Below are 27361 nucleotides of genomic sequence, written 5' to 3' on the forward strand. Positions count from 1 at the left end.
TCCTCCCGCAGTCCAAAAACATGCATGTTAGATTGATTGGTGACGCTAAACAATCACCCATAGGAGTGAGTGTGAGTATGTGTGGTTGTTTGTGTCTGTGTGTCTATATGTGGCCCTGTGATGGACTGGTGACCTGTCCAGTGTACCCTGCCTTTCATCCAAAAGAAAGCTGGGATAGGCTCCAGCAGATCCCCATGACCCTGGTTAGGAATAAGCAGGTATAGATAATGGATGGACAGACATCTTCATATAGAAAATAAACTGTAGCATCTTGCGACGAACACTCTATGGAGCAGGCATAACACCATTCTTCTTTATCTTCCCAACACAGGACCAGTGCTCTGCCCACGAGATGGTTAATGGGTATTTGGAGCGCCTCCACAAACATTGCTGACAGGCTGACTGTTAATCACGCTAAACACTTGCTGCAGAGCCGGCCAGTTGCACCACTGAGCAATGACACTGTTTCTGGTAAGAGAATTCACTTCCTGTTGCAAGCGTGCTATGTGTGGTGTATAGTTCATCTACAGATTAGCAACAGACTAGCTTTAGTCTAACACACCTAAAAACTAACTAAACTCTCTGAACAAATCAATAACTGCTACATATTCCCGTACTAGTCAAGTACCTTTTTATTTGTCCAGTATTTCTTGCTTTCCAGACTTAGTGCTCGTTAGCCTACCAGTTAGCTTAGATAGCTAGTAGCATGGCTTCTCCTCTCCCTCTCTCTCTCTCCTGCTCAATGTGCCACATGTTTAGTTATTCCTCTGCCTCCTTTAGTGATAATGATACTTCTGGTTCTGGTAGCTTTGGAGGCGAGAATCCCTGAATTGGAAGCGCGGCTCCGCACCTTAGAACAAAAGCCAGCTAGCCTAGCCCCGTTAGCAGGCGTAGAGCCACCAAGCTCAGGGTCTGCTAACTGTCCAACGGCAGCTCCAGAGCAGCCAAGAGATTTAGCCTGGGAGATGGTCCGACGGAAACATACTCCTAATCCGAAGCCCACAGCTCATCACCTGCCTATTCACGTTTCTACCCGATTTTACCCACTCAGCGACACACCCACTGAGAAACTGACTGATAAATGGTGATTCTATAGTCGGAAATGTGAAGCTAGAGACACTAGCGACCATAGTCAAATGCATTCCTGGGGCCAGAGTGGGCGACATTGAGTCAAATCTGAAGCTGCTGGCTAAGACTAATCGCAAATATGGAAAATTTGTTATTCACGTCGGCAGCAATGACACCCGATTACGCCAATCTGAGGTCACTAAAATTAATGTTGAGTCGGTGTGTAACTTTGCATGCCGTTGTTCCGCTGCTTGCTGTCTAGGTGGTGTCCAGCAAACGATGTGGGCTTCATAGACAATTGGGCCATTTTCTGGAGAAAATCCGGTCTGATAGCGAGGGACGGCATCCATCTCACTTTGGATGGTGCGGCTCTCATTTCTAGAAATCTGGCCAAGTTTATTAGCCAACCTAAAGTTTGACAATCAAGAGTGGGGACAGAGATGCAGAGACTCAGTCTAAAACGCCTCTCTTAGAGCCGTCACCCCCCTCAAAATGCATAGAGATTGTCCAAATTGACTTACTGAAACCTGGCTGCAACAGGATGACTATGACGGGCTGAATGAATCAACCCCCCTCAGCCATAAAAATTGTCATGTTCCTCGAAGCACAGGTCGAGGTGGAGGAGTAGCTGCAATCTTCCACTCAAAGTTAATATTGAACTTTCATCCTCAGAACAGTTATGACTCATTTGAGAGCCTCACTTTTAGTCTCTCACGTCTAAACTGGAAAACACAAAAACCAGTTCTACTTGTCATTGTGTACCGTCCACCTGTCCCTTACTCAGAGTTTTTAACTGAATTTCCAGACTTCCTATCTGATTTAGTGCTTAGTTCAGATAAAGTCATTATAGTGGGAGATTTTAACATTCATGTAGATGTTGAAAATAATAGTCTCAGCACTGCATTTAATTCAATATTAGATTCAATTGCTTTCACTCAAAATTTTAATAAACCCACCCACTGTTTCAATCACATCCTTGATCTTGTTCTGACCTATGGCATTGAAATTGAACTTTCAATACTTTTTCCCCAAAATCCTATTTTGTCAGATCATTCTTTAATAACTTTTGAATTTAAGATGATGGATCATGCAGCATTTGGAAGAAAATTCCACTACCGCTGATGTTTATCTGACAACGCTGTTAATAAATTTAAGAAAATGATTCCATCTTTATTTTCATCTATGCCATGTGCCAACACAGTGGAGGGCAGCTGCCTCAATCCCACTCCCTACCATGTTGATTATCTTGCTGTAGCCTCACTTTATGTTTTGAAGCTGCTATTTGCAAACCATTATTAAAAAACATTCTTGCATCATGAAACTGCTAACAACTACAGACCTATGGCAAATCTTAAATTTCTATCCAGAGTACTAGAAAAAAATGTTTTCTCCCAACTATCCCTACTACTAATCACTACTGCTTTTGCTTTACTTTTTTTCTTGCTGTAAGGCAATATTGCTAACCACTGCCCTGGCGTTCACAAATTCTAATTCTAAAGGTTAGTGCTCCCTTTTGGACCCTAACTTAACCCAGGGCCCAGGACAATTGAAAATGTTGGTCCCCTGCTTATAACATACTAAGATCAGACATAAATCTGTTTTTGTTTTTTTTTTTTGTTATAATGCCTAAACCAAACCAAGAAATTTTAATGCCTAAACCTAACGGAGACATTTTAATGCCAAACCCAAACCTACAAGTTTTAATTCAATTCAATTCAATTCAGTTTTATTTGTATAGCGCCAAATCACAATACAATCATCTCAAGGCACTTTACAAAAAACAAAAAAACCCAACAAATCCCTTATGAGGGAAAAACTCCCTTTAACAGAAGAAAAAACCTCAAGCAGAAGCAGGCTCAGTTTGGGTGGCCATCTGCCTCGACCGGTTGGGGTGAGTGGATAGAGGAGAGAGAAAAGAACGGCAACAATAAACAACAAATAGACACTGCAGGTTGGTGGGGCCAGTAACTGCACATCAGCAATATACAGCTCCAGGACCAGGGCCCCCTGCAGAAGGTACAGAGAGAGAACACGGGGGAGGGCTGTTAAGGTAGGGTAGGGGAGCTCAGTGCACCGATGGAGACTCCTCAGGCAGTCTAGGCCTATTGCAGCATAACTAAGGGATGGTTCAGGGTTACCTGAAGCCCGCCATAACTATATGCTTTGTCAAAGAGGAAGGTTTTAAGTCTAGCCTTAAAAGTACAGAGAGTGTCTGCATCCTGAAACCAGACTGTAAACTGGTTCCACAGGAGAGGAGCTTGATAGTTAAAGGCTCTTCATGATCTACTGTTGGAAACTCTGGGAATCACAAGTAGACCTGCACTCTGAGAGCGAAGTGGTCTATTGGGATAATATGGTACTATGAGGTCTTTAAGGTATGAAGGAGCTTGATCATGAAGGGATTTGTATGTGAAGGGAAGGATTTTAAATTCTATTCTGTATTTTACAGGGAACCAATGAAGAGAAGCTAATATTGGAGAAATATGATCTCTCTTGCTAGTTCCTGTCAGGACTCTGGCTGCAGCATTCTGGATTAACTGGAGGCTTTTTATGGAGATATTGGGACATCCAGATAGTAATGAGTTACAGTAATCTAGCCTTGAAGTAACAAATGCATGGACTAGTTTTTCTGTATCATTTTGAGACAGAATGTTCCTAACTTGGCAATTTTGGCAATATTGCGTAAGTGAAAGAAGGCAGTTCTAGAGATTTGTTTTATGTGTGAATTAAAGGACATGTCCTGGTCAAAAATAACTCCAATGCTGCGCACCTGCATTTAACCATGACAGACAAGGGAGAAACGCAGTTTCCTTAGAGCCGCCGCCCCCTTCAAACCACATAGAGACTGTGTCTGCCCCTCGAACATATAAATCAAATAAATCAGAAGTTAACAGAAGAGGAGTTATTCATAAAAACTTAATAAAAATTAAGACCACTTCTCTTATTGAACAGAAAAACAGAACTGTCAAATGTGGATTATTAAATATTAGGTCCCTTTCTTCTAAATCTCTGTTAGTAAATGATTTGATAACTGATCACCAAATTGACCTACTTTATCTTACTGAAACCTGGTTACAGCAGGATGAATATGTCAGTCTGAATGAATCAACCCCCCTCAGTCATAAAAATTATCATGTTCCTCGAAGCACAGGTTGAGGTGGAGGAGTAGCTGCAATCTTCCACTCAAACTTATTATTAAACTTTCATCCTCAGAACAGTTATAACTCATTTGAGAGCCTCACTCTTAGTCTCTCACATACAAACTGGAAAACACAAAAACCAGTTCTACTTGTCATTTTGTACCGTCCACCTGTTCCTTACTCAGAGTTTTTAACTGAATTCCCTGACTTCCTGTCTGATTTAGTGCTTAGATCAGATAAAGTCATTATAGTGGGAGATTTTAACATTCATGTAGATGTTGAAAATAACAGCCTCAGCATTGCATTTAATTCTATATTAGATTCAATTGGTTTCATTCAAAACGTTAATAAACCCACCCACTGTTTTAATCACACCCTTGATCTTGTTCTGACCTATGGCATCGAAATTGAACATCTAATAGTTTTTCCCCCAAATCCTGTTTTGTCAGATCATTCTTTAATAACTTTCGAATTTAAGATGATGGATCATGCAGCGTCTGGAAGAAAATTCCACTACAGCAGATGTTTATCCGACAACGCTGTTAATAAATTTAAGAAAATGATTCCATCTCTATTTGCATCTATGCCAAGTATAAACATAGTGGAGGGCAGCTGCCTTAATCCTACTCCCTACCAAATTGATCATGTTGTTGACAGCGCTGTAACCTCACTGCGTGAAACGCTTGAATCTGTAGCCCCTCTGAAAAAGAAGTTAGTGATTCAGAGAAGACTAGCTCCATGGTATAATTTACATGTTCGTACCTTAAAGCAGGCATCACGAAGGCTTGAAAGGAAGTGGCGTTCCACAAACTTAGAGGAAATTTTTCTAGCCTGGAAAAACAGTCTACTAACATATAAAAAAGCTCTCCGTAAAGCCAGAACTGCATACTATTCATCACTAATAGAGGAAAATAAGAACAATCCCAGGTTTCTTTTCAGCACTGTAGCCAGGCTGACAAAAAGTCACAGCTCCGTTGAGCCCAGTGTTCCCTTAGCTCTCAGCAGTGATGAATTTATGAGTTTCTTTACAAATAAAATCACAACTATTAGAGATAAAATTCAGCAGATGCTTCCTATACCTGCAATAAATGAATCTTTTACTACAGTAGCTCTTGAATCATCTGTAGGACCTCAGTTATGTTTAGACTGCTTCTCTCCTATAGATCTCTCTGAATTTACATCAGTAGTTGCTGCATCTAAATCATCAACGTGTCTCTTGGACCCCATCCCGACTAGACTGCTTAAAGGCACCCTGCCATTAATTAACTCATCTTTATTGGACTTGGTAAATTTATCTCTAGTATCAGGCTACGTACCACAGGCCTTTAAGACTGCAGTAATCAAACCTTTACTCAAAAAGCCTAGTCTTGATCCAGGAGTCTTGGCCAATTATAGACCAATATCCAACCTGCCATTTATTTCTAAAATCCTAGAAAAAGCTGTTGCTAAGCAGCTATCAGACCACTTACACAGGAATGAACTATTTGAAGATTTCCAATCAGGATTTAGAGCACATCATAGTACAGAAACAGCACTGTTGAAAGTTACCAACGATCTTCTCTTAGCCTCAGATAATGGACTTGTTTCGATACTTGTCCTCCTAGACCTTAGTGCAGCATTCGACACCATTGACCACAACATCTTATTACAGAGACTGGAGCATGTGATTGGTATCAGAGGAACAGCGTTAAAGTGGTTCCAATCCTATTTATCGGACAGATTCCAGTTTGTTCATGTCCATGATGAACCTTCCACACGAACAAAAGTTAGTTATGGAGTTCCACAAGGTTCTGTGCTAGGACCGATTCTGTTCACCCTGTACATGCTTCCTTTAGGATATATCATTAGGAAGCACTCTATTAATTACCACTGCTATGCGGATGACACTCAGTTATATCTATCTATTAAACCTGTTAACACAAACCAGTTAACCAGACTTCAAGCCTGTCTAACTGACATAAAGGCCTGGATGACCAGTAACTTTTTACTTTTAAATTCAGAGAAAACAGAAGTCATTATATTTGGGCCTAAAAATCTCAGAAATAACTTTTCTCAAATTATAGCTACTCTAGATGGCATAGCCCTGGCCTCCAGCACTACTGTAAAAAACCTTGGAGTTATTTTTGACCAGGACATGTCCTTTAACTCACACATAAAACAAATCTCTAGAACTGCATTCTTTCACCTGCGCAACATTTCCAAAATTAGGAACATCCTGTCTCAAAATGATGCAGAAAAACTAGTCCATGCATTTGTTTCCTCAAGGCTAGATTACTGTAACTCATTACTATCTGGATGTCCTAATACCTTAATAAAAAGCCTCCAATTAATCCAGAATGCCGCAGCCAGAGTCCTGACAGGAACTAGCAAGAGAGATCATATTTCTCCTATATTGGCTTCTCTTCATTGGCTCCCTGTAAAATATAGAATAGAATTTAAAATCCTTCTTCTCACATACAAATCCCTTCATAATCAAGCTCCTTCATACCTTAAAGACTTCATAGTACCATATTATCCCAATAGACCACTTCGCTCTCAGAGTGCAGGCCTACTTGTGGTTCCCAGAGTTCTCAAAAGCAGAATGGGAGGCAGAGCCTTTAGCTATCAAGCTCCTCTCCTGTGGAACCAGCTCTCAGCCTGGGTTCAGGAGGCAGACACTCTCTGTACTTTTAAGGCTAGACTTAAAACCTTCCTCTTTGACAAAGCATATAGTTAGGGCTGGCTTCAGGCAACCCTGAACCATCCCTTAGTTAGTTATGCTGCTATAGGCCTAGACTGCCCGAGGACCATCGGTGCACTGAGCTCCCCTACCCTAACCCCCCCCCCCCCCCCCCTCTTCTCTCCCACCTCATGTATATTCCACGATTGAATGTTACTAACCTTGTGCTCTCTCTCTCCCCTAGTTTGTGCTCTTTCCCTCCCTCTCTCTCTCTCTCTCTCTCTCTCTCTCTGTACCTTCTGCAGGTGTCCCTGGTCCTGGAGCTGTTTATCGCTGATGTGCAGTTACTGGCCCCACCAACTTGCAGTGTCTATTTGTTGTTTATTGTTGCTGTTCTTTTCTCTCTGCTCTATCCACTCACCCCAACCGGTCGAGGCAGATGGCCGCCCAAACTGAGCCCGGTTCTGCTGGAGGTTTTTTTCTTCCGTTAAAGGGAGTTTTTTCCTCTCCACTGTCGCCAAGTGCTTGCTCATAAGGGAATTGTTGGGTTTTTAGTTTTAGTTTTTGTAAAGTGCCTTGAGATGATTTGTATTGTGATTTGGCGCTATACAAATAAAATTGAATTGAATTGAATTGAATTGAAACGCAGACATGAGAAGAGAGGGTGGAGACAAAAAAGAAGGAAAAGGAATGGGAGAGGGGAACACTATCGCCTCATAACGGATGTTGTCACTGAGCCGTATTTTGTGAACACAAAAACACAGCAATCTCCCACAGTCCTATGAGCATAGTAGTTGGTAGTGATGGTGAAATTAAGCTTTGTGAAGCACTGATGCTTTTCCTTCAAGTGCATCCTAAAAGGGTTCATTACTCAAAGCTTTTCAACACGGTGTAAACTAACGACATCTTATGGTCAAAAGGTGGAAAAGCTGCCTTTGTGTCCCAGTGGACCCCTTTTTGATTGTTTCATGTAATAAATCATTTTGTGCTCTAAAAACGACAGATATATAATGGTTAAACAAAAAAATAAACAGTTTTTTAGTGTTAGTGTAGTACTTACACATTATATGAATATATCTGTGTTTGTGATCTATGAGTCTATTATCAAATTTGTAAAAGAATAAATGGGACAAATGAACTGGCACAGAAATATTTAGTAATCTGCTTTGATCAACACATGCAGTATTAGTCACATAAACTTTCGCATTAGTCCTAAACCTATGAGTTCATACGCAAGACTCATGTAGGCATATATATGATCAAAATTAAAGAAAATTATTCTGGAATAGTGAAGTGCTTGAGAACTGGGTAGTGAAAGTTGAACGTTTTATTTTGTGGGTAATAAAGGAATTCAAAGATTTTTATTTTCGAACAGGATTTGTTCAACAGTGCGAGGACCAGGTCTATTTCTTTTTTTATTTACTACTTCCTCTGCCTTTGAGAATATTCTCTCACCTGGGACTGAAGAGGCAGGGGTGCACAAAAATTCCAGAGCAAGACAATAAAGATGTGGATAGACACCCTTTTGAACATCCCAGAAGTGCAGAGGATTTTCTGTGCGTGGAATATTTGGGTCACTGAAGTAGCGCTGAACTTCAACTGTGGCATCTACAGTCAAATTTTTATTTTTCTGGTTTCTGAAACATGATCCCACAGACCTTTATCCAAAAAAGGACAGAATAATACAAATAAGAAATTTAATGGAATTATCTACAATAGCTACTCGCTTGATTTATGCCAAATGTAATAAAACATACACACATTAATATAACATACAGTACCTGAGCGGGCTGCATCGCTACTTGTGGCCCCTGTTGGCTCTGGTTGTGATAAGGAATTTTGAGAGGATGTGGATGGGGCATTTTGGGCTTCTCGTATTATTGAAGCACATTCTGCTGTGAGGCTTCTCACAACAGAATGTGCATTGGACTGGCTGCAGAAGCCTATAGGTTTAATGCGAGGGTCAAGTAGAGTTGCCAGAGTCATGCTCATAGTTTCATATACTGACATCCTCTCAGAAAGAAGTCTCAGGAGGTTGTTGCACGATATCAAAGCCATCTCTGTCATGATTGTTTGTGAATCGTGATGTTGGGTCACAGCTTTCCCCCCCACACAGAACACCCAGAGTCAAAACAATGTTCATTAAACTATTTATTTACAACAATAATGATAATGTCTCTGGTTGGTTGTGGGATAGAAGACGGTGGCTAGAGGAGTTATTGCTGGAGGTTGGTTACTATGAAGGCCAGGCTCGGTAATGGTGTGATGGTCCTCACAGACGCTGGACCATCCTATTAGTACCCGCAGAGCAACGTCTGACGGTAGCTTCCCTCCGTGGTCCACGGCAACCGCTCTCTCCAGTACTTGGAGTAAGACAGAGAAAAAGGGAAGTGTTTAATGATAATTTCAACAGGTAGCGAGTGACACACCTGGTCCTCCTTGGTTAGAAGCGGAATGGCATCCTCGCGGTTTCCTCCGGTGCGACTTTCGTGCTGAGTGTCAGGCGGCGTCCCCTCCTGAGTAAACTCAGATCCAATTGAGTCGTCTTCTCCTAGTCCCTCCTTTCCCTCCTTCCGGAGTAATCTTCTCGAACGGATACAATCCTTAATTTTTTCCAATACTCCTTAGCCGCACACGTACTCACACCAGGTAGTAGAGGCTGGCGATATTCTCCTCTTCCTCTGGGGGTTAGAAGAGTGTGCAAAGTGAAGGGCGGAGTCTCCTGTGAATTGGCAACAGGCAACCTGACAGCTTGTTGCTGCCCAGGGTCTGTTATTTAACCTGTGAAAAACTCTCAGGTGAAATGCATTAACTTAATGAGTCAATGTGCTGTGAATATTGTTCTTCAAAATCCTGTTTGTCTCTTCAGAATCAAACTCCTCTTCTGGAAGTTTTATTCTGGAACGTCACAATCTCATCATGAGCCTGGGAGCTTATTGAGGTGATTGCATGCCTCAGCATTCGAATAAGAGGGATAACCTTTGACCCTGACACTCTCTTCTCCTTTGATAATTCTGTAGAAGCCTCATTGAAATGACACAGTACACCAAGACATTCATTTACTGTGTGGTAGGCCTATTCTTCTGAAGTCAAAGGTGTGAGGTTTGTCTTCAGAGAAACCAAAGCAGGACCTACTGGCTCCCTTTGTTCCAACGAGTATCCACCTGCTGAATTAATTTGTGATTTGGTTTGCCCATCTGATTTTGTAGCACCAATAGTTTTTCTCTTGCTGTTGTGCTAGACTTGAAATGAGCCATAATCTTTTGTGCCTTTACCCTAATGTCCTCTAGTGCTGGTGTTTGTTCAATGGCCTTTTTAACCACCAAGTTTAAGGCATGTGCCTTAAACCTTTGTGTGACTTTTTGAAAATTTTCCAGCCCCAGTAAAATTGTCGACAGATGATCATTTTCATTTAGAAAATGACATGTTACTACCAGATATGCGTCCATATCCAGAGATGTCAACATATCAGATGTGAGGTTTACAGCTCTGGCCTTTTTCACTTCTTCCTTAACCTTTTCTTTGGTCTCCTTGTATTTTTCCTCAACCATGTTTTTTAATGACTGGCGGGATGGAAGAATATATGTTGCGTCCAACAGCTCTACAAACTCCCTAAACCCTGCATCTTCAACAACTGAAAATGGCTGGTAGTCTTTGACTATCATATTGACCAAGGCCCCATCAATCATTTGTTTTCTGATTCATGCAATACAGAAAGTATTTAAAATACCTCTGAAGTAATACATGACTATGCACTGTTTAAGATACCTTATAAAGACAGCGATTGACAAACAGCTGACTGACCAGAAGTCACATACCTTGGTTGCTAGTAGCTGTTGGTCCACTCCCAGAAGTTGTGCTCGTGTTTTGCTCTAAATGTCTCAACATTGAGGATGTGTTGTTATTGTAAGAAAGCATTTGAGAACATATTACGAACCTACAAAAGATGGCCACGTATTACAAAGAGTATTTCTTTATATAAGTTATAAAGTTCTACTACTTTTAATTATATTATGCTTTTAATACACTATTATGTATACTATATTGTGTATAAAAAGCATATATATATCCATATATAATATACTCTCATAGATAATTTTATTATTATTTCTGATAACAATAATAATAATAATAATGAATAATGAAATTACTTTATTTGACACGACCTGAAAATGCTGCCAGACTCCCGAACGGCCTCTTTTCTTAGGTGGTTCCATGCTCACAATTCAAAAGAGCTGACCCTCAGATTCAGACTCAGTTCAGTCACTGACACTGACACTGAAACCTGCGCAATGGGTTCACGCTTTTTTGAATCTGACTACAAAGCAGTCACGTGATTGTGTGTGGAAACGAAGCTTCGAATGTCACTGACCACGTGGGTATGGCAAGACGAATCAAGCTTCGATACAGTGCTTCACTGTGAGAAGTTACGTTTTTTGATACAAACTTCGAAGCCTCGGTGCTGGTGGACTTCCGGAGCAGACCGCGGTCATGTAGCTCTTTGGCGAGTGGTAAATGAATGTGGTTCTGCCGACATCAAGCAGAAACTGGGAAATGTATGTGCGCTGAGGGTCATCTAGACACAACGTAGATTTACAAAAAGACTGTGGCTTACAAGACAAAAAACATCATTCTGTCAGGAGAGAAAGAAGCCGCAGCATGTGCACGCTCCACCATCTTGAAAGCGTACTTCACAAATAGCATCAACTGATGTGAGCCACGCCTCCCAAAAATGAGATTTCAGAAGCCTTCGAGTTATTGATTTGCATGTAAGTCCAGTCAAAGCTCAAATTGAGAACCACGTTGAAATTAAGGTAAAAATATTTCTATTTTTCCTGTACTAATCTGAGGAACAGTTAAAGCCTCCTTATTACTCCACTCAGATACAGTGTTTTGGTATGTGAAAAGTTGATTCCTCTAATAGAAGAACAGAATAAACTTGTTTCATTTATATCTTATCTTATTTTCCTTCTATCCATCATAGATTTGTTGACATTTCAGGCATATTTAATAGAGTAAAACTCAACATAAGGGAAATACACTTTTTAAGTGTCAAGTGTCACAGAGCATGAAATCAATAATAATGAAAGCAAAAGAAGTCCAGTATATGTTCAGAATGAAAGAGAGAAAATCAGTATGCCAATCACAGCTCGCCATTTAGATTGATACATAAATTGCAGGTTACGTAACAGCTAGTCAAGGAGCATGTTGAGGAGGGACGAGAAGAGACAGCCTAACAATGCAACACCAATTTTAAGTTATGGCAGCCGTTTCAGTAGGCTGCTGTTAAAATGTAATAACAGGCTGCACAGTTTGAAGAAGATCCAAAAGGTGTGATGGGAAAAGAAAGGGTACTCTGCAAAGATTTATTAACATAGTCATTCTCTTGAAGTTAAGCATTTATGGTACCTCTGAAACTTACATGACCTTTAGTGACAGGATAACCTTTGACCCTGGAAGGATTGTTGGAAAATACACAGGGATGCGTCTTTGCAATCTTGCACTAAATCACACCTTATCTGTAGGTACTTCCTTAGTGTTTCCACACTTACCAGGTGCACTCATTATCATTAAAGGAGACTCTTAACTGCACTCTCTTTATGTTTCATTTATTGTTGAGTTCACCTGAGTAGAACTGATTTAAAAGGAAAACCTGTCCAAGGTGTTTATCACACCATTTGTCTGTCAAAAACTGTTTCAGTTGCAACCTTGGTTTATTACATGCCAAACAACTTGCTCACTTACTCCAAATGAATAGGGATGTATAACTGAACTAATTGAACTGTATAGCCCCTCAGTGTAACTGGAAAGGAGTTTATTACTGAACTGACTAGGCATTTGTGAGGCTGTGTCTCATATTACTACAAGGATATTAAAAAGATTAAACTGAACAGGCCGAGAGGACAGACAAGTGCTTGGTCAAAAAAGTGCAGTTGCTTTGTTTTGTTGTGATTTCATGAATTGAAAGTGTTGGTTTGTTCAGGCCTGTGGCTTCTGTCAGTCAAAATGCACTGGTAGATGAAAGACACAGTAGGCCTAGAGATTTTTTATGATTCTGCTGCCTCCCTCCCATGTGCCAGGTCTACTGTTTGCGATTAGGTTGGTATCACAAATTAATGGATGGAGGTTTTTCTAAGGATTGCACGGAGCCTAAGTTATTCATAGCGTGCTCCCTCATGCTCAGCATGTTGCTGTTTCATACTAAAGTACTTGGTTCTGAAGTCAGTTTAAGGCTCATGGTGACCCTGGGCTTCAGTCCAAATGTGAATCCAACTCTGGGCTGCTTAGAGTAATTACCTACTTTAGAGTAATATTTTGCCTACTTGAATGATTAACATCCTTTTAATTCCATTTTGTTCAGTTTTGAGTGAAATCAGAGACTCTGAAAACATCCATGAAACTGCAGCTACAGAGAAGAATAAAAGAAGTTTATATAAAGTACATTAGTGACATTTGGATACCTGCAGTATTACTACTCATCAAAAAATAAAATAAATAAAATGTTGATGTTTGAAATAGATTGAAGTTTCCCTTTAACTCTGTGTTGCCATTGCACTTGAGAGGTCAGGTTATCAGTTTTTTGCAGAATTAGTGGTTCCTTAACATAATACATCTCCATTCCATATTTACATCATTCATAAATATGCACAGGACACAAAGTATCTCTCCTGTAATAGGGATATTGTTTATCTCAGACTCACTTTCTGTGTCAACAAAGCTTTTGGCTTCCAGTGTGTCATTCTAAAACAAATATCCTGGTTATAACCACTACATTATCCACAATAGCTTTAGGCCAAGAGAAATATTTTGAAAGAGCTATAGGCAGCATCTACTGAATTTGTTTTTTTCCAGATGCAGTCTGCTGAGCAGCCAGAGAAGGTTGTTATAACAACACGCCTTTTATTAAATGTTTTAGAGAAAGGTCATGGTGTAAATGTCTCTCAGAAGAACATCACACAGTGTTCCTATTCACGTCACTGCTGTGCTACATATGATGTACCCAGGCTAAATACAGAATGATGACAGCATCAGCATGTCAGCTTCTCTTTTCTTATTTTTGAACTATCTCAGCTTCTGGATCAGAAAAAAAGTGCATTAACAGTGCAATTAGCAAAATTAAGATATATCATTCTTTGCATCATGTGGCATTAATATGCTTATAAATGTCTGCTTAGACCATGGGTGTCAAAGCAGTTGCTTATTCTTCTATTGAATCTTTAGAGCTGCCTGGGCTTCTGATTCATTCCTGCATGTACAATGTGAGTCAAATGTATAGTGATGCTAAGCGACAGTCAGATGATATAAACAGTGAGGGGTAGGAACTGAGATTTGTTATATGTTCTTCCTACTGTCAGACACATTCAAAGCTAGCTTATAGCCTCTCGTCTGTCATGTCAATATTCCCCCGCTACTCCTCACTGCAGTGACCCAGTTCGATCTCAAAGTTGTGTAAAAGTAAATGGTCGGACTGGAAGAAGTCCCAGGTGGCCTTTTGGAAATGAAATGAGTGGCCACTTGTTAAATACACCCAAACTTGACTAGTGGCCAATTTACTAAAGGAAATACACATTTGTATAGCAAAGGTAAGTAATTCAAAATAATAATAGAAACGTATAAATATAATAAAAACAGAAAAGTATATATTAAAATTCTGTGTGAGATTCTTAGGCATTAATAATAAATTTATAATGCTTTAAAAAAACATTAATATACTTTAAAATCATTTCAGATCAACTAAGTGCAGTAAACAGTATTTGATGTAACCCATCATATGCTAATCTATCCCATCATAACATTCGTTCACTTTTTCACCATTTTTTAAAAGATACTTGAAAGGTACCGCGCCAGAACAGTGACAGTTATTTTTGTTGCCACAATTATTTTTGTTGCTGAAAAGAAAATCTGAACTGAAAACTGAAAACACTGGAATTGAATAATTTGTGCTGAAAATAAAATCATTGGCATTGAAAAAATTATCAATATTTAAAATAATTACAATTTAAAAAAGTTATTTTTTAGTTTTGGATTTCTGTCACCATTTTGGCATGGCTGTGTCCAAAATCACATATTTCCCTACTATATAGCATGCGAAAACCATTGATAGTATGTGAAAAACAGTAGACGCAACGTACCTGGATGACCTACTAATACCATTTGAATTCTGAAGTAAGTATACGATGGACATTTTGCTATCCCATGAAACCACAGGAGAGGAGATGTCATATGGTGATGCTATTCTTTTCAAGAGTACCTCAGGGAAAAATGTTCATTGTGGTTGAACTGCACTTGTTTAACATAATCTAAATAAATGGCTGACTTATTGAGAGTTTAAACAATGTAAATTGATGAGATGATTTTGTGAATTGGCTATAAAAACATATTTAATCATTTTTTTGACCAGATCAAACTTGTTAACACTGCTTTTTTTAATGCAGATGTTCATTTTTAAACAGTTCAATGAAATTTGAACATTTAACGGAATTAAAACAAAGGCGTGCAGTAGAGGGGGCTTTTTAAATATTTGCGCATTTGTGATGGCGCATTACATGTGACATCAATATAGCAGATGTAGTACATTTGAATTCCATTCATGCTACTAATATTCATACCATACAGATGAACGGCACGGAAGTAGATGCTTACTCAAATGTAGTAAGTATGTACTAGATAGTATATGATTTTGGATGCAGCCTATATGATCTGCCTGTAATAGACCTTTTTCACACTTCTGTGTTTGTATCCAGAAGTTGGGCATCAACATGTAATGGCACTTCCTGTTATCGTAGTGGTAGCAAGCTAAATGGCTGAGTCAAGAAATAAAAACTTTTCTAAGGTTCCAGGTTGTTACTGTTATGCTCAGAAACAACCATATTATTTGTTCCATTCTTTTCCAACTGAGTCGGATATAAGAAAAAAGTGGATCCAGGCAATTAGGAGGGAAGAAGGGCCAAACTTCACTATAAGGAAAGGCAGCACTTGTGTGTGTAGCAGACACTTTGCTGCTGAAGATTATATCAGTGGACCTATAGTGAGCCGTCTTAAAAGCGGTGTTGTCCCAAGCCTGTTTTCTAGGAACAACTTTACAGCACCACCAAAGAGTCACTCTATGAAAGGGTTAATAAACGCCAAATGGTCCTCTCCCAATTGGATACTAGCGGTGAGGCTGCTAAAGCTGCTAAAATGGATCACAATTACATGACACACCCACCCACAGGTATGTTTTTTTTGGAGTCTCTAAAATAATTTTAGATGTAACAACTTTTTAATACATAATAGAAATCTGTTTGTTAGGATCCTGGTATTTCAAACTTCTTGATTGACACACTTATTTTTGGCATGGATTTCCTGTTTATTCTCAGCCAGTCTCCAGTAACTTGACCTCATTAACCTGATTAGTTTCACTTGTTTCTCCCACCAGATAAGCAGATGCGAGGTCATTCACTTTTTGCCAGATTGTGATTTACTCACCAGTGGTCACTCTCCTGCCATTCTGCCTGATTCCTGTCTGACTAGCTTGCTCTACCTGGACTGTTTGTGGATTTTGATTCTGCTTGCCAATTTTGTCTCTGCCTAGATTAAAAGATAGGGGTGGAGTGAAACCAACCTGGAAGATAAATTGGAGGTTCCATACCAGCTTTTCCTCAGACCAATGAAGCTACTCGGAGGAGTGGTGAAAAGTTTGGACCTGAAAACTGAAAGTCCATTTGCCTTGACTCAACCTCTAGGTAACTATGACTAACAATGGCTTATCTAATACAGAAGCAGAGGAACTCTGACTAAAAGTCACTGCAGCACTCTTTAGTTCTAACTCCACCACCCAGGAGAGCAGGGCCCTGTCATCCCTGTCCAAGGACGATTCAATTCAATTCAATTCAATTCAATTCAATTCAATTCAATTCAATTCAATTCAATTTTATTTGTATAGCGCCAAATCACAATACAAATCATCTCAAGGCACTTTACAAAAACTAAAACTAAAAACCCAACAATTCCCTTATGAGCAAGCACTTGGCGACAGTGGAGAGGAAAAACTCCCTTTAACGGAAGAAAAAAACCTTTTAGACTGCTTCTCTCCCATAGATCTCTCTGAATTTACATCAGTAGTTGCTTCATCGAAATCATCAATGTGTCTCTTAGACCCCATCCCGACTAGACTGCTTAAAGGCACCCTGCCATTAATTAACTCATCTTTATTGGACTTGGTAAATTTATCTCTAGTATCAGGCTACGTACCACAGGCCTTTAAGACTGCAGTAATCAAACCTTTACTCAAAAAGCCTAGTCTTGATCCAGGAGTCTTGGCTAATTATAGACCAATATCCAACCTACCATTTATTTCTAAAATTCTAGAAAAAGCTGTTGCTAAGCAGCTATCAGACCACTTACACATGAATGAACTATTTGAAGATTTTCAATCAGGATTTAGAGCACATCATAGTACAGAAACAGCACTGTTGAAAGTTACCAACGATCTTCTCTTAGCCTCAGATAATAGACTTGTTTCAATACTTGTCCTCCTAGACCTTAGTGCAGCATTCGACACTATCGACCACAACATCTTATTACAGAGACTGGAGCATGTGATTGGTATCAGAGGAACAGCGTTAAAGTGGTTCCAATCCTATTTATCGGACAGATTCCAGTTTGTTCATGTCCATGATGAACCTTCCACACGAACAAAAGTTAGTTATGGAGTTCCACAAGGCTCCGTGCTAGGACCGATTCTGTTCACCCTGTACATGCTTCCTTTAGGATATGTCATTAGGAAGCACTCTATTAATTACCACTGCTATGCAGATGACACTCAGTTATATCTATTTATTAAACCTGTTAACACAAACCAGTTAACCAGACTTCAAGCCTGTCTAACTGACATAAAGGCCTGGATGACCAGTAACTTTTTACTTTTAAACTTGGAGAAAACAGAAGTCATTATATTTGGGCCAAAAAATCTCAGTAATAACTTTTCTCAAATTATAGCTACTCTAGATGGCATAACCCTGGCCTCTAGCACTACTGTAAAAAACCTTGAAGTTATTTTTGACCAGGACATGTCCTTTAACTCACACATAAAACAAATCTCTAGAACTGCATTCTTTCACCTGCGCAACATTTCCAAAATTAGGAACATCCTGTCTCAAAATGATGCAGAAAAACTAGTCCATGCATTTGTTACCTCAAGGCTAGATTACTGTAACTCATTACTGTCTGGATGTCCCAATATCTCCATAAAAAGCCTCCAGTTAATCCAGAATGCTGCAGCCAGAGTCCTGACAGGAAGAGAGATCATATTTCTCCTATATTGGCTTCTCTTCATTGGCTCCCTGTAAAATATAGAATAGAATTTAAAATCCTTCTTCTCACATACAAATCCCTTCATAATCAAGCTCCTTCATACCTTAAAGACCTCATAGTACCATATTATCCCAATAGACCACTTCGCTCTCAGAGTGCAGGTCTACTTGTGGTTCCCAGAGTTTCCAAAAGCAGAATGGGAGGCAGAGCCTTTAGTTATCAAGCTCCTCTCCTATGGAACCAGCTCCCAGCCTGGGTTCAGGAGGCAGACACTCTCTATACTTTTAAGGCTAGACTTAAAACCTTCCTCTTTGACAAAGCATATAGTTAGGGCTGGCCTCAGGCAACCCTTAACCATCCGTTAGTTATGCTGCTATAGGCCTAGACTGCCCGTGGACCATCGGTGCACTGAGCTCACCTACCCTAACCCCCCCCTTTCCCTTCCCCTTCCCTCTCTTCCTCTCCTCCCACCTCATGTATATTCCACCATTGAACGTTACTAACCTTGTGCTCTCTCTCTCCCCTAGTTTGTGCTCTCTCCCTCTCTCTCTGTTCTCTCTGTACCTTCTGCAGGTGTCCCTGGTCCTGGAGCTGTATATCGCTGATGTGCAGTTACTGGTCCCACCAACCTGCAGTGTCTATTTGTTGTTTATTGTTGCTGTTCTTTTCTCTCTGCTCTATCCACTCACCCCAACCGGTCGAGGCAGATGGCTGCCCAAACTGAGTCTGGTTCTGCTGGAGGTTTTTTCTTCCGTTAAAGGGAGTTTTTCCTCTCCACTGTCGCCAAGTGCTTGCTCATAAGGGAATTGTTGGGTTTTTAGTTTTAGTTTTTGTAAAGTGCCTTGAGATGATTTGTATTGTGATTTGGCGCTATACAAATAAAATTGAATTGAATTGAATTGAAAATTGAAATCCAGAATGGAATTTAAAATCCTTCTCCTCACATACAAATCCCTTTGTGATCAAGCTCCTTCATACCTTAAAGACCTCATAATACCATATCATGCCAATAGAGCACTTCGCTCTCAGAGTGCAGGTCTACTTGTAGAATGGGAGGCAGAGCCTTTAGCTATCAAGTGCCTCTCCTGTGGAACCAGCTCCCAGCCTGGGTTCAGGAGGCAGACACTCTCTGTACTTTTAAACTTGAAACCTTCCTCTTTGACAAAGCTTATAGTTACAGTAGGTCTGGCACAGGTCAGCCTAACCTGAATGTATTTGGACTGTGGGAGGAAAAACGAGTCTGAAGAAAACCCATGTAGGCACAGGGAGAACATGCAAACTCACCACAGAAAAGGTCAACCCAGAGTCAAGATTTTATTCTTCAGGTTACATATAGTTGTGATAGGCAGCCCCTTCACAAATGCATCTATCAGACTATTTGTATTTTTTATTCATTTGACCCATTGCAGTGGAAAGCAAGAAGTTCATCGACACGTTGAGTGAGCTATGTCAGGATTATAAACTCCTGTTTACAACTTACACATTTATCTTAGAGTACTTACTACACTTACAGTACTTCCTGCCAGGCCAGATTTCCTTCCATCCATCCATTACAGTGGTGTGAAAAAGTGTTGGCCCCCTTCCTGATTTCTTATTTTTTTGCATGTTTGTCAAACTTTAATGTTTCAGATCATCAAACAAATTTAAGTATCAGTCAAAGATAACACACATCATGCAGTTTTTAAATGAAGGTTTTTATTATTAAGGGAAAACAAAATCCCAAACTACAAGGCCTTGTGTGAAAAAGTTTTTACCCCCCTGTTAAAACATAACTTAACTGTGGTTTATCACACCTGAGTTCAATTCCTCTAGCCACACCCAGGCCTGATTACTGCCACACCTGTTCGCAATCAGGAAATCACTTAAATACGACCTGCCTGACAAAGTGAAGTAGAGAGAGATCCTCAAAAGCTAGACATCATGCCGAGATCCAAAGAAATTTAAAACCAAATGAGAAAGAAAGTAACTGAGATCTATCAGTGTGGAAAAGGTTATAATGCCATTTCTAAAGCTTTGGGACTGCAGCGAACCACACTGAGAGCCATTATCTACAAATGGCAAAAACATGGAACAGTGGAGAACTTTCCCAGGAGTGGGGAAAATTACCCCAAGAGCGACTCACCCAAGAGGTCACAAAAGACCCCACAACAACATCCAAAGAACTGCAGGCCTCACTTGCCTCAGTTAAGGTCACTGTTCATGACTCCACCATAAGAAAGAGACTGGGCAAAAATGGTCTGCATGGCAGAGTTCCAAGACAAAAACCACCGCTGAGCAAAAAGACCATAAAGGCTCGTTTTGCCAGAAAACATCTTGATGATGCCCAAGACTTTTGGGAAAATACTCTGTGGACTAACGAGACAAAAGTTGAACTTTTTGGAAGGTGTGTGTCCCATTACGTCTGGAGTAAAAGTAACACCGCATTTCAGAAAAAGAACATCATACCAACAGTAAAATATGGTGGTGGTAGTGTGATGGTCTGGGGCTGTTTTGCTGCTTCAGGACCTGGAAGACTTGCTGTGATAAATGGAACCATGAATTCTTCTGTCTACCACAAAATCCTGAAGGAGAATGTCCGGCCATCTGTTCGTGACCTCGAGCTGAAGCAAACTTGACTTCTACAGCAGGACAATGATCCAAAACACACCAGCAAGTCCATTTCTGAATGGCTGAAGAAAAACAAAATGAAGACTTTGGAGTGGCCTAGTCAAAGTCCTGACCTGAATCCGATTGAGATGCTGTGGCATGACCTTAAAAAGGCGGTTCATGCTCGAAAACCCTCCAATGTGGCTGAATTACAACAATTCTGCAAAGATGAGTGGGCCAAAATTCCTCCCCAGCGCTGTAACAGACTCATTGCAAGTTATCGCAAATGCTTGATTGCAGTTGTTGCACACAGGGCCATGTAGTTTTGGATTCTGTTTTCCCTTAATAATAAAAACCTTTGACTAATATTGTCTGATGATCTGAAACATTAAAATGTGACAAGCATGCAAAAAAATAAGAAATCAGGAAGGAAGCCAAAACTTTTTCACATTCCTGTATGTATACCCGCTTATTCCTATTTAGGGTCACAGGGATCTCCTGGAGCCTACCTGATTTACATATAGGGTGTTATTACATCAATAAATGTAAACTACTTTAGTTATTTATTTCCCCTATTTTGTTTCCTAATTGATTAAAAAAACATTAATGGGAAGTGTTGACAGTAGAAGTGTGGAATAAATAGTCATATTATGTAGTAGCAGAACTGCTGTATATATGAATAGGATCAATCATCACTTTCAACCTAACCCCAGATGGTACCTCTGTACTTGTCATTAAACATAAATGAAGATCTCTAGCTCTAATTTGACTGTATGAACTGTGAATGCTGCACATTTCCTTAGCAGTTGTTTCTGGGCATATAACAGTGGTAGATGGTGCCACCATGTGGATATAAAATATTTCCAAGTCAGGAGAGCATCACACCATAACAACATGACTCCAACATGAAAGACATAAACCAAACTGGTTTTCATGCACTTCTTTAATACATCAGTTTTCATATTCACAACAAATACATCAAGCTCTTTCTTCTTATGATACAGCCTTAAATATTTTTACATAACCATTTTTATCAGAACTCTACCTATCAAAATGTTTTTTAATCTTGTCGCTTTATTTTGAACATTTTATAATTTGTTACATTTGTAGTCTCCATGCCTCCTAGCAAAACAACAGTATTTCCTTTGTACAATTATTTACAGGTGGAAAAGAAAAACAAACCTCTGTAAAGTTTTTTTTTCATTATAGTTCTCAGTTGAAAGGAATTGAAAACTAGAGAAACTAGAGAAAAGTTGAACAGAAAGTTGTGGATGAAGAGGAGGAAGAGGTTGTGTGTGGTGAGATCAGTGGAGGGGAGAGCTTCAGTGACGGAGCTCACTGTTTTCTTCCTGTAGGTTCTATGAAGGTTCAACAAATATACATCTGTGATAATATTATCATAGAAAATAAAGATCTCTAAGGAAAATAAATACAGCACTTCAAAAAGTCATTACTGTTTGCTTCCTCAGGTCCCATTCTGTTAACAGTGACCCATCAGAACATGTGCAACAGACAACTGCCACTATCTGTCAACACAGCTCTCTGAAGAATGACTGTATGAGGACAGTTATTGGCATTGAACACTGCATGATGAGTGTGGGTGCAATATAGCGACTGTTTTTGTGCGTATTGGGTGCACCCCACATTTTATTTTTATGCTTTTATTTAGTAAAATCTGAACAAGGTATCATTGCTTGATGAGGAATCCATTTTTTGTAGCACAACTTTTAAGAAGGCACTGTAGCATATTTGTTTGATGTGTTGCGTTTAATTTGCCTCCAAATTTTTTGCTTTTCCATGACGTTTATTTGCATTATTCCTGGTGTGTAAAGGCCTTCAGAACCATTTTCCTCCCACATTGTTCTTTTCCATAGGCACCAGTATTTTTTACTGATACGAGAATATCATCAAAAAAGAAGATCCCAGCAGTTTATATTCTTCAGATGCGAAATGGTGGACAGAGAGGTACGTCCCTCCTATCAGAGATGTCACAGGACAGGGGAATATGTAATATTTAAAAAAGGGCCTACAACGTCGCATGTGAGCCTAACCACAGATGACATACTGTGTGTGTCAAGTATACTGGTAGATAAAAGTAGAGTATTAACCAAACCCTGTGGAGCCATACATTGGCTGTCACTGTTTGGTGCCAGGTGATACTAGCACTCTGTGAGACTGTACTCAAAATCAAACTAACACTGTTTTGTGCTGAGCAAGTGAATCCACAGCATCTGACACACTATAAGGCACATGGTCAGTCTGCTTTGACTGACCTAAATTGACTCCATCTGTTTGAACATGGGTAGTCTTGCAGAGACAACGGCTACATTATAATTCCCTTAATTGATCACTCCCTTCTCATCAATCCTTGCTTGACCTGGAATTTATTCCAGTATGCAATCTTTCAGACATCCCAAATCTGAGGAGGGTGGAGGTTGCCTGGATGACATAAGTTGAGACCATCATTTGAAGAAGCTTTTATGGACCGACGCGTCCCTTTTTCAGCAGTCATCCCAGATGAAGGATCAGGTCTCACATCTCTTTAAATATGTTTCCTTGATTGCTCTCTCCTTGTGTCTTATCTGAGTGGCGCTAAGACTCAAGGAAAAGATGCAAGTGTGGGAAACATTAATGCAGTTAAGGAAAATGGGATGTATCCAAATGAATAATAAGTTAGATATTCACTGTTAACTCTATTTTGATGTCTACCAACTCATGAGAAAAACATCTGATCTTCTTAAACACTAAATGCTCCAGTTAAACTAACTTCGTCTGTAGTGTCTGGGGAACAATACTTAGAAAGTTTGAATAATACAGGGGTTTGTTTCCAACCTGCATGACCATCTGATGGCTTATGTTTCCTCTCCATTCCACCATCTGTTTTCTGTTATTTTCCTTTGTTTTATTTTTGGATGATCTGGAATAACATTTATCTAGCTTGTTTGTTTTCTTCTATTATGTATTGACAAATAGAACAAGAGCCTAACTTACCAATGACCAGCTAAATTACTTTTTTCCTGGCACGTAAAGCACAGGGTGATCTATTGTGAATTTTAAATTGTAACAGATCAGTTCTGATGGAATAATTTTATGCGCATGTTGGAACAGTATTTCAAACTTTCAAAATAAAATTGGCAGCTCTGCAGTGTTCCCAGCTTTCAGCAATCAACTTTCAATGTTTACCAAAATTGTAAAAATAAAGCAGTTGAAAAAAATCAAGGAGTCCTCTAAATGTTTTGCCCTACCCTTGTTGCTATCACCTGGGACCAAAGACCACTCAACAAACTGATGGACATTAAGGTTTATCAGTAGATACCAGGCTTCACAGGCATTTGGGTTTAGTTACTGTTGTGTATTGTTTTCAATTTTGATATAGCTAAGTCTAGAAAATATATCCATATTAACACTATTGTAATGTCACAAAATTTGCTATGGGAAAACTAATACAATTTCAAGTCACTGGACAGATGAAAAACTTCATAGCTGTTTATTAGGTAGGGGACAATACCAGGTGAGTGTGAAGTTAAAATACAGTACTTAAAAACTAAAGTTCTTCCTTAATGACCAAATACTGACTTAGAAGACACTTTACTTAGAGTCACTCATGTTTGGGACTACCTGACATGGTTTTTCCTGTCTTTTAAGTTGCTGGAAAGGTTAGTTACCATTTTGAACCTAACACAATCCGTGAGCTGCCCAATGACTGAAATGTCCAAATTACAGGGTGTAGCAATTTCTGTGTTTGGCTGCACACTTCAACTGTAAGATCTACCTGCACAACATGTAGTTGTCATGCCATTAGTCTTATTTTTCAGCTCACATCACTCAGCTGCTGGATCAAGACAGTTTTGATGACCACTGAGCCTTCCCTGCAAAATATTTATATTTAGCCCCTGCAACTAATTCATGCATTGGATGAATTTTGGGTCATCAGCTCTGTATGTCAATTTATTCTTCAATTTAAAAAAAGACAAGGCAAGTTGCTAAATTGCTTAAATCCATCTCTACAAAGTGCAAGTACATGTGTCGCAAAGACTAAAAGAAGTGTCAAAAGACTGATAGGTTCAAAGAAAGCAGTTATGAAAGTAAATTTATACATATGTAAAAAAAAAAAAAAAAAAAAATCACATAAATAAGTAAATATCTGCAGGCCTGCCTGTACAGAAAAAGGCAAACAATGACAACAAAATAAAAACAACCTGTAATTAACAACTACACCTTAACACATGCTGGAATGAAAAAGTACAGGTGCATGTGTATAGAAAAGGTAAAAGGTGTGACTCAACATTTTCAGGCTTTTTCAAGACTAACGACTCTTTAGATGATCACTGGTCTATTCAGCAGACAATGCTGCAGCCCAATAATCAGCAGCTGCAACCACTAAGGTCCCCATTTTAGGCTGAGTGCAATGTTAAAGCGCCATGATCACAAAAACTGTTTTTTGGAAGAAAAAAAAGTCAGAAGCAAACAAAAAGCTTTGTTGTAAAAGACGCTGTAACAACTTCAAAACTTAGATTAGTACTGTACACATTCTATAGCTTGGACAGCAGCGTTTCTTGGACCAGGCTCTTTGAACAGAACAACTCTCTGGTTTAGCTTCTGTAGCAAAACAGCTCTTTTTATCACTGTGAACAGCTCTCACAGGCAGCCAAATGTGTCAATCTCCAAAGTTTTCTACCAGAAATCTGCAGAAGAAATCTGCTTCTCCTGCTTTCCCATAAACATTGAATCCTTTGAAAAGGTAGAGCATCATGGTAGAAAAATCTTTTGAACATCTCTAAAGCTCACTAATCAACACAAATCTAATTGATCAGAGGAGGTTCTTTAAACGTAATATGAAAGCCATCTCATGTGGCATCCATCAACTATTTCATCACTGATCTCAAATTAACTAGAGGCAAACAAGAAGCTTAAATACAGAATTTGGTCTGTGCACGCCCAAAGAGACAAATAAGAGCAGAAGCCTGTGATGCGTGACTGTGACAAAGGCTTTCTTTTAAAATAAAATAGATATTATCTCTTCAGAAGAAACAAAAGACAAAAAAGCTCAGTATTTCAAGGAAGTGCTAGTTAAAATTTGAAATATGAGAAACAAATGAAAAAGTAAAAATATAGCTGTCTTTCAAGTCATCTTACTTCGGGTTTGACCCTTGCCTAGTGATCTCCACTCTTCTCGGGAACGGGCTGACACATGACCTTCCCTTTCAGCTGACAGATGGGAGGCCGCTTCACCTTCCACAGGCCCCACTCTGCAGTAGCTCAAAGTGCAGTTTAGCAGCCCAGCTGATGACGCAGCCTCTCCCACAAATGAAATGATGGGATGAGTGACGTCGAAAGCCTTGGCTTCTCCTGGCGTTTCACCTCTGTCTCTCCATTCCTTTTGCCTTCATCTTTAACCTCCAGCAACCAAGAAAGCCATTATATTCGCTTTTTGTGTCAGAATAGGTACTTTTTGATTTTTTATTCTTTCCAAATTCAGTTTTGTCTGTTGCTGTTGCCGTTTGTCTGCCAGACTGCTTTTTTCATTGCCCCCTTTGAGTTAGCTTTCTTCAGGTTGACAGAGGAAGAAAACAGTACATTCTTTGAGACTATTTTTTCTTTTTTTTCCAGTAATGAACAAATCCACTGCAGGGACACAAGACTTGAGAAGTGATGAGAGATGGACTGGAGGGATTTGTAGCACTTACTTAAATGCTGAAAATTCCCCTGTGAAATAAGAGAGAAAATGAATGTGTAAGGAACGTTATGTATTAGTTGCTGTTTTTACCTGAACCATCTTAAATGTTCAATGTGTAATATTTAGAGTGACCTATTAGCGGAAATACAATATAGTATTCATAAATACATTGACATTATTATGTAATCACTGGAAAATAACAAATGCTGCCTTTTCATAATCTTAGAATGAACCCTTTAAATCTACATAGAGAGCAGGTCTCCTATCACAGAGGGAGCCATGTTGTGCTGCCTATGTTCTACAGTAGCCCACAACAGACAAATCAAACACTGGCTCTAGACAGGGAATCACATTTTGTTTTAAATGAGACAGGCACCGTGCCCTTCATCACCCCTGGAAACAGAGGCAGTGGAGCGTGAGAGGTTCCCAGAAGGTTGCATTTGGTGATCTCACCACCTGATGCTGCTAAATCGTTCATATTTTACACACTGTACCTTACAGTGTGACCTATTAACCTTATGCATTTGATTCAGTATTGAGAATTATATCACATCTGAACTTACAGCATTCCAGTACCCTAAGCTGGAAAACCAAGATCTGGCCAGGAAATTCACTATTAGGAATTTCAGCAACAATTCATAACACAGCATTTTTCCCAAACACTGTAGCAACATGTCCACAACATGTCCTAAGCAATAGTTTGTGTACAACATTGGAGATACAAGTATAAAGAGAGGCTCTAATGAACAGCACATTACTACAGCATTCACTGTCAATACATCCCCTTTTAAATTTTGCGATCAGAGTTGGTAAGGTTCTCACTGATTTGTCAAGTCAGAAATCTGACATGGGAGGCATTCCAGTTAAAATTTCTGACCGCAAGTCAGCTGATATGGCAAAATAATTAAACTGTAACAAGTAACAACAGCATTGATA

At 39.5% G+C, this 27361-nt stretch overlaps 1 protein-coding gene across 2 annotated transcripts in view; it reads right to left on the bottom strand.

The window, feature by feature from the left end:
* Positions 1-21672: 21672 nt before the first annotated feature.
* braf (B-Raf proto-oncogene, serine/threonine kinase) overlaps positions 21673-27361 on the bottom strand; it is a 41758-nt gene continuing 36069 nt past the window's right edge. For both annotated transcript variants that reach the window (XM_026326624.1, XM_026326623.1), the window contains one exon: positions 21673-26454. In XM_026326624.1, the coding sequence (XP_026182409.1) occupies positions 26432-26454 (23 nt within the window). In that variant the 3' untranslated portion in view covers positions 21673-26431. The remainder of the gene's footprint in view (positions 26455-27361) is intronic.

The sequence above is a fragment of the Mastacembelus armatus genome, chromosome 23, assembly GCF_900324485.2.
Source record: "Mastacembelus armatus chromosome 23, fMasArm1.2, whole genome shotgun sequence".
Classification (NCBI taxonomy): Eukaryota; Metazoa; Chordata; class Actinopteri; order Synbranchiformes; family Mastacembelidae; genus Mastacembelus; species Mastacembelus armatus.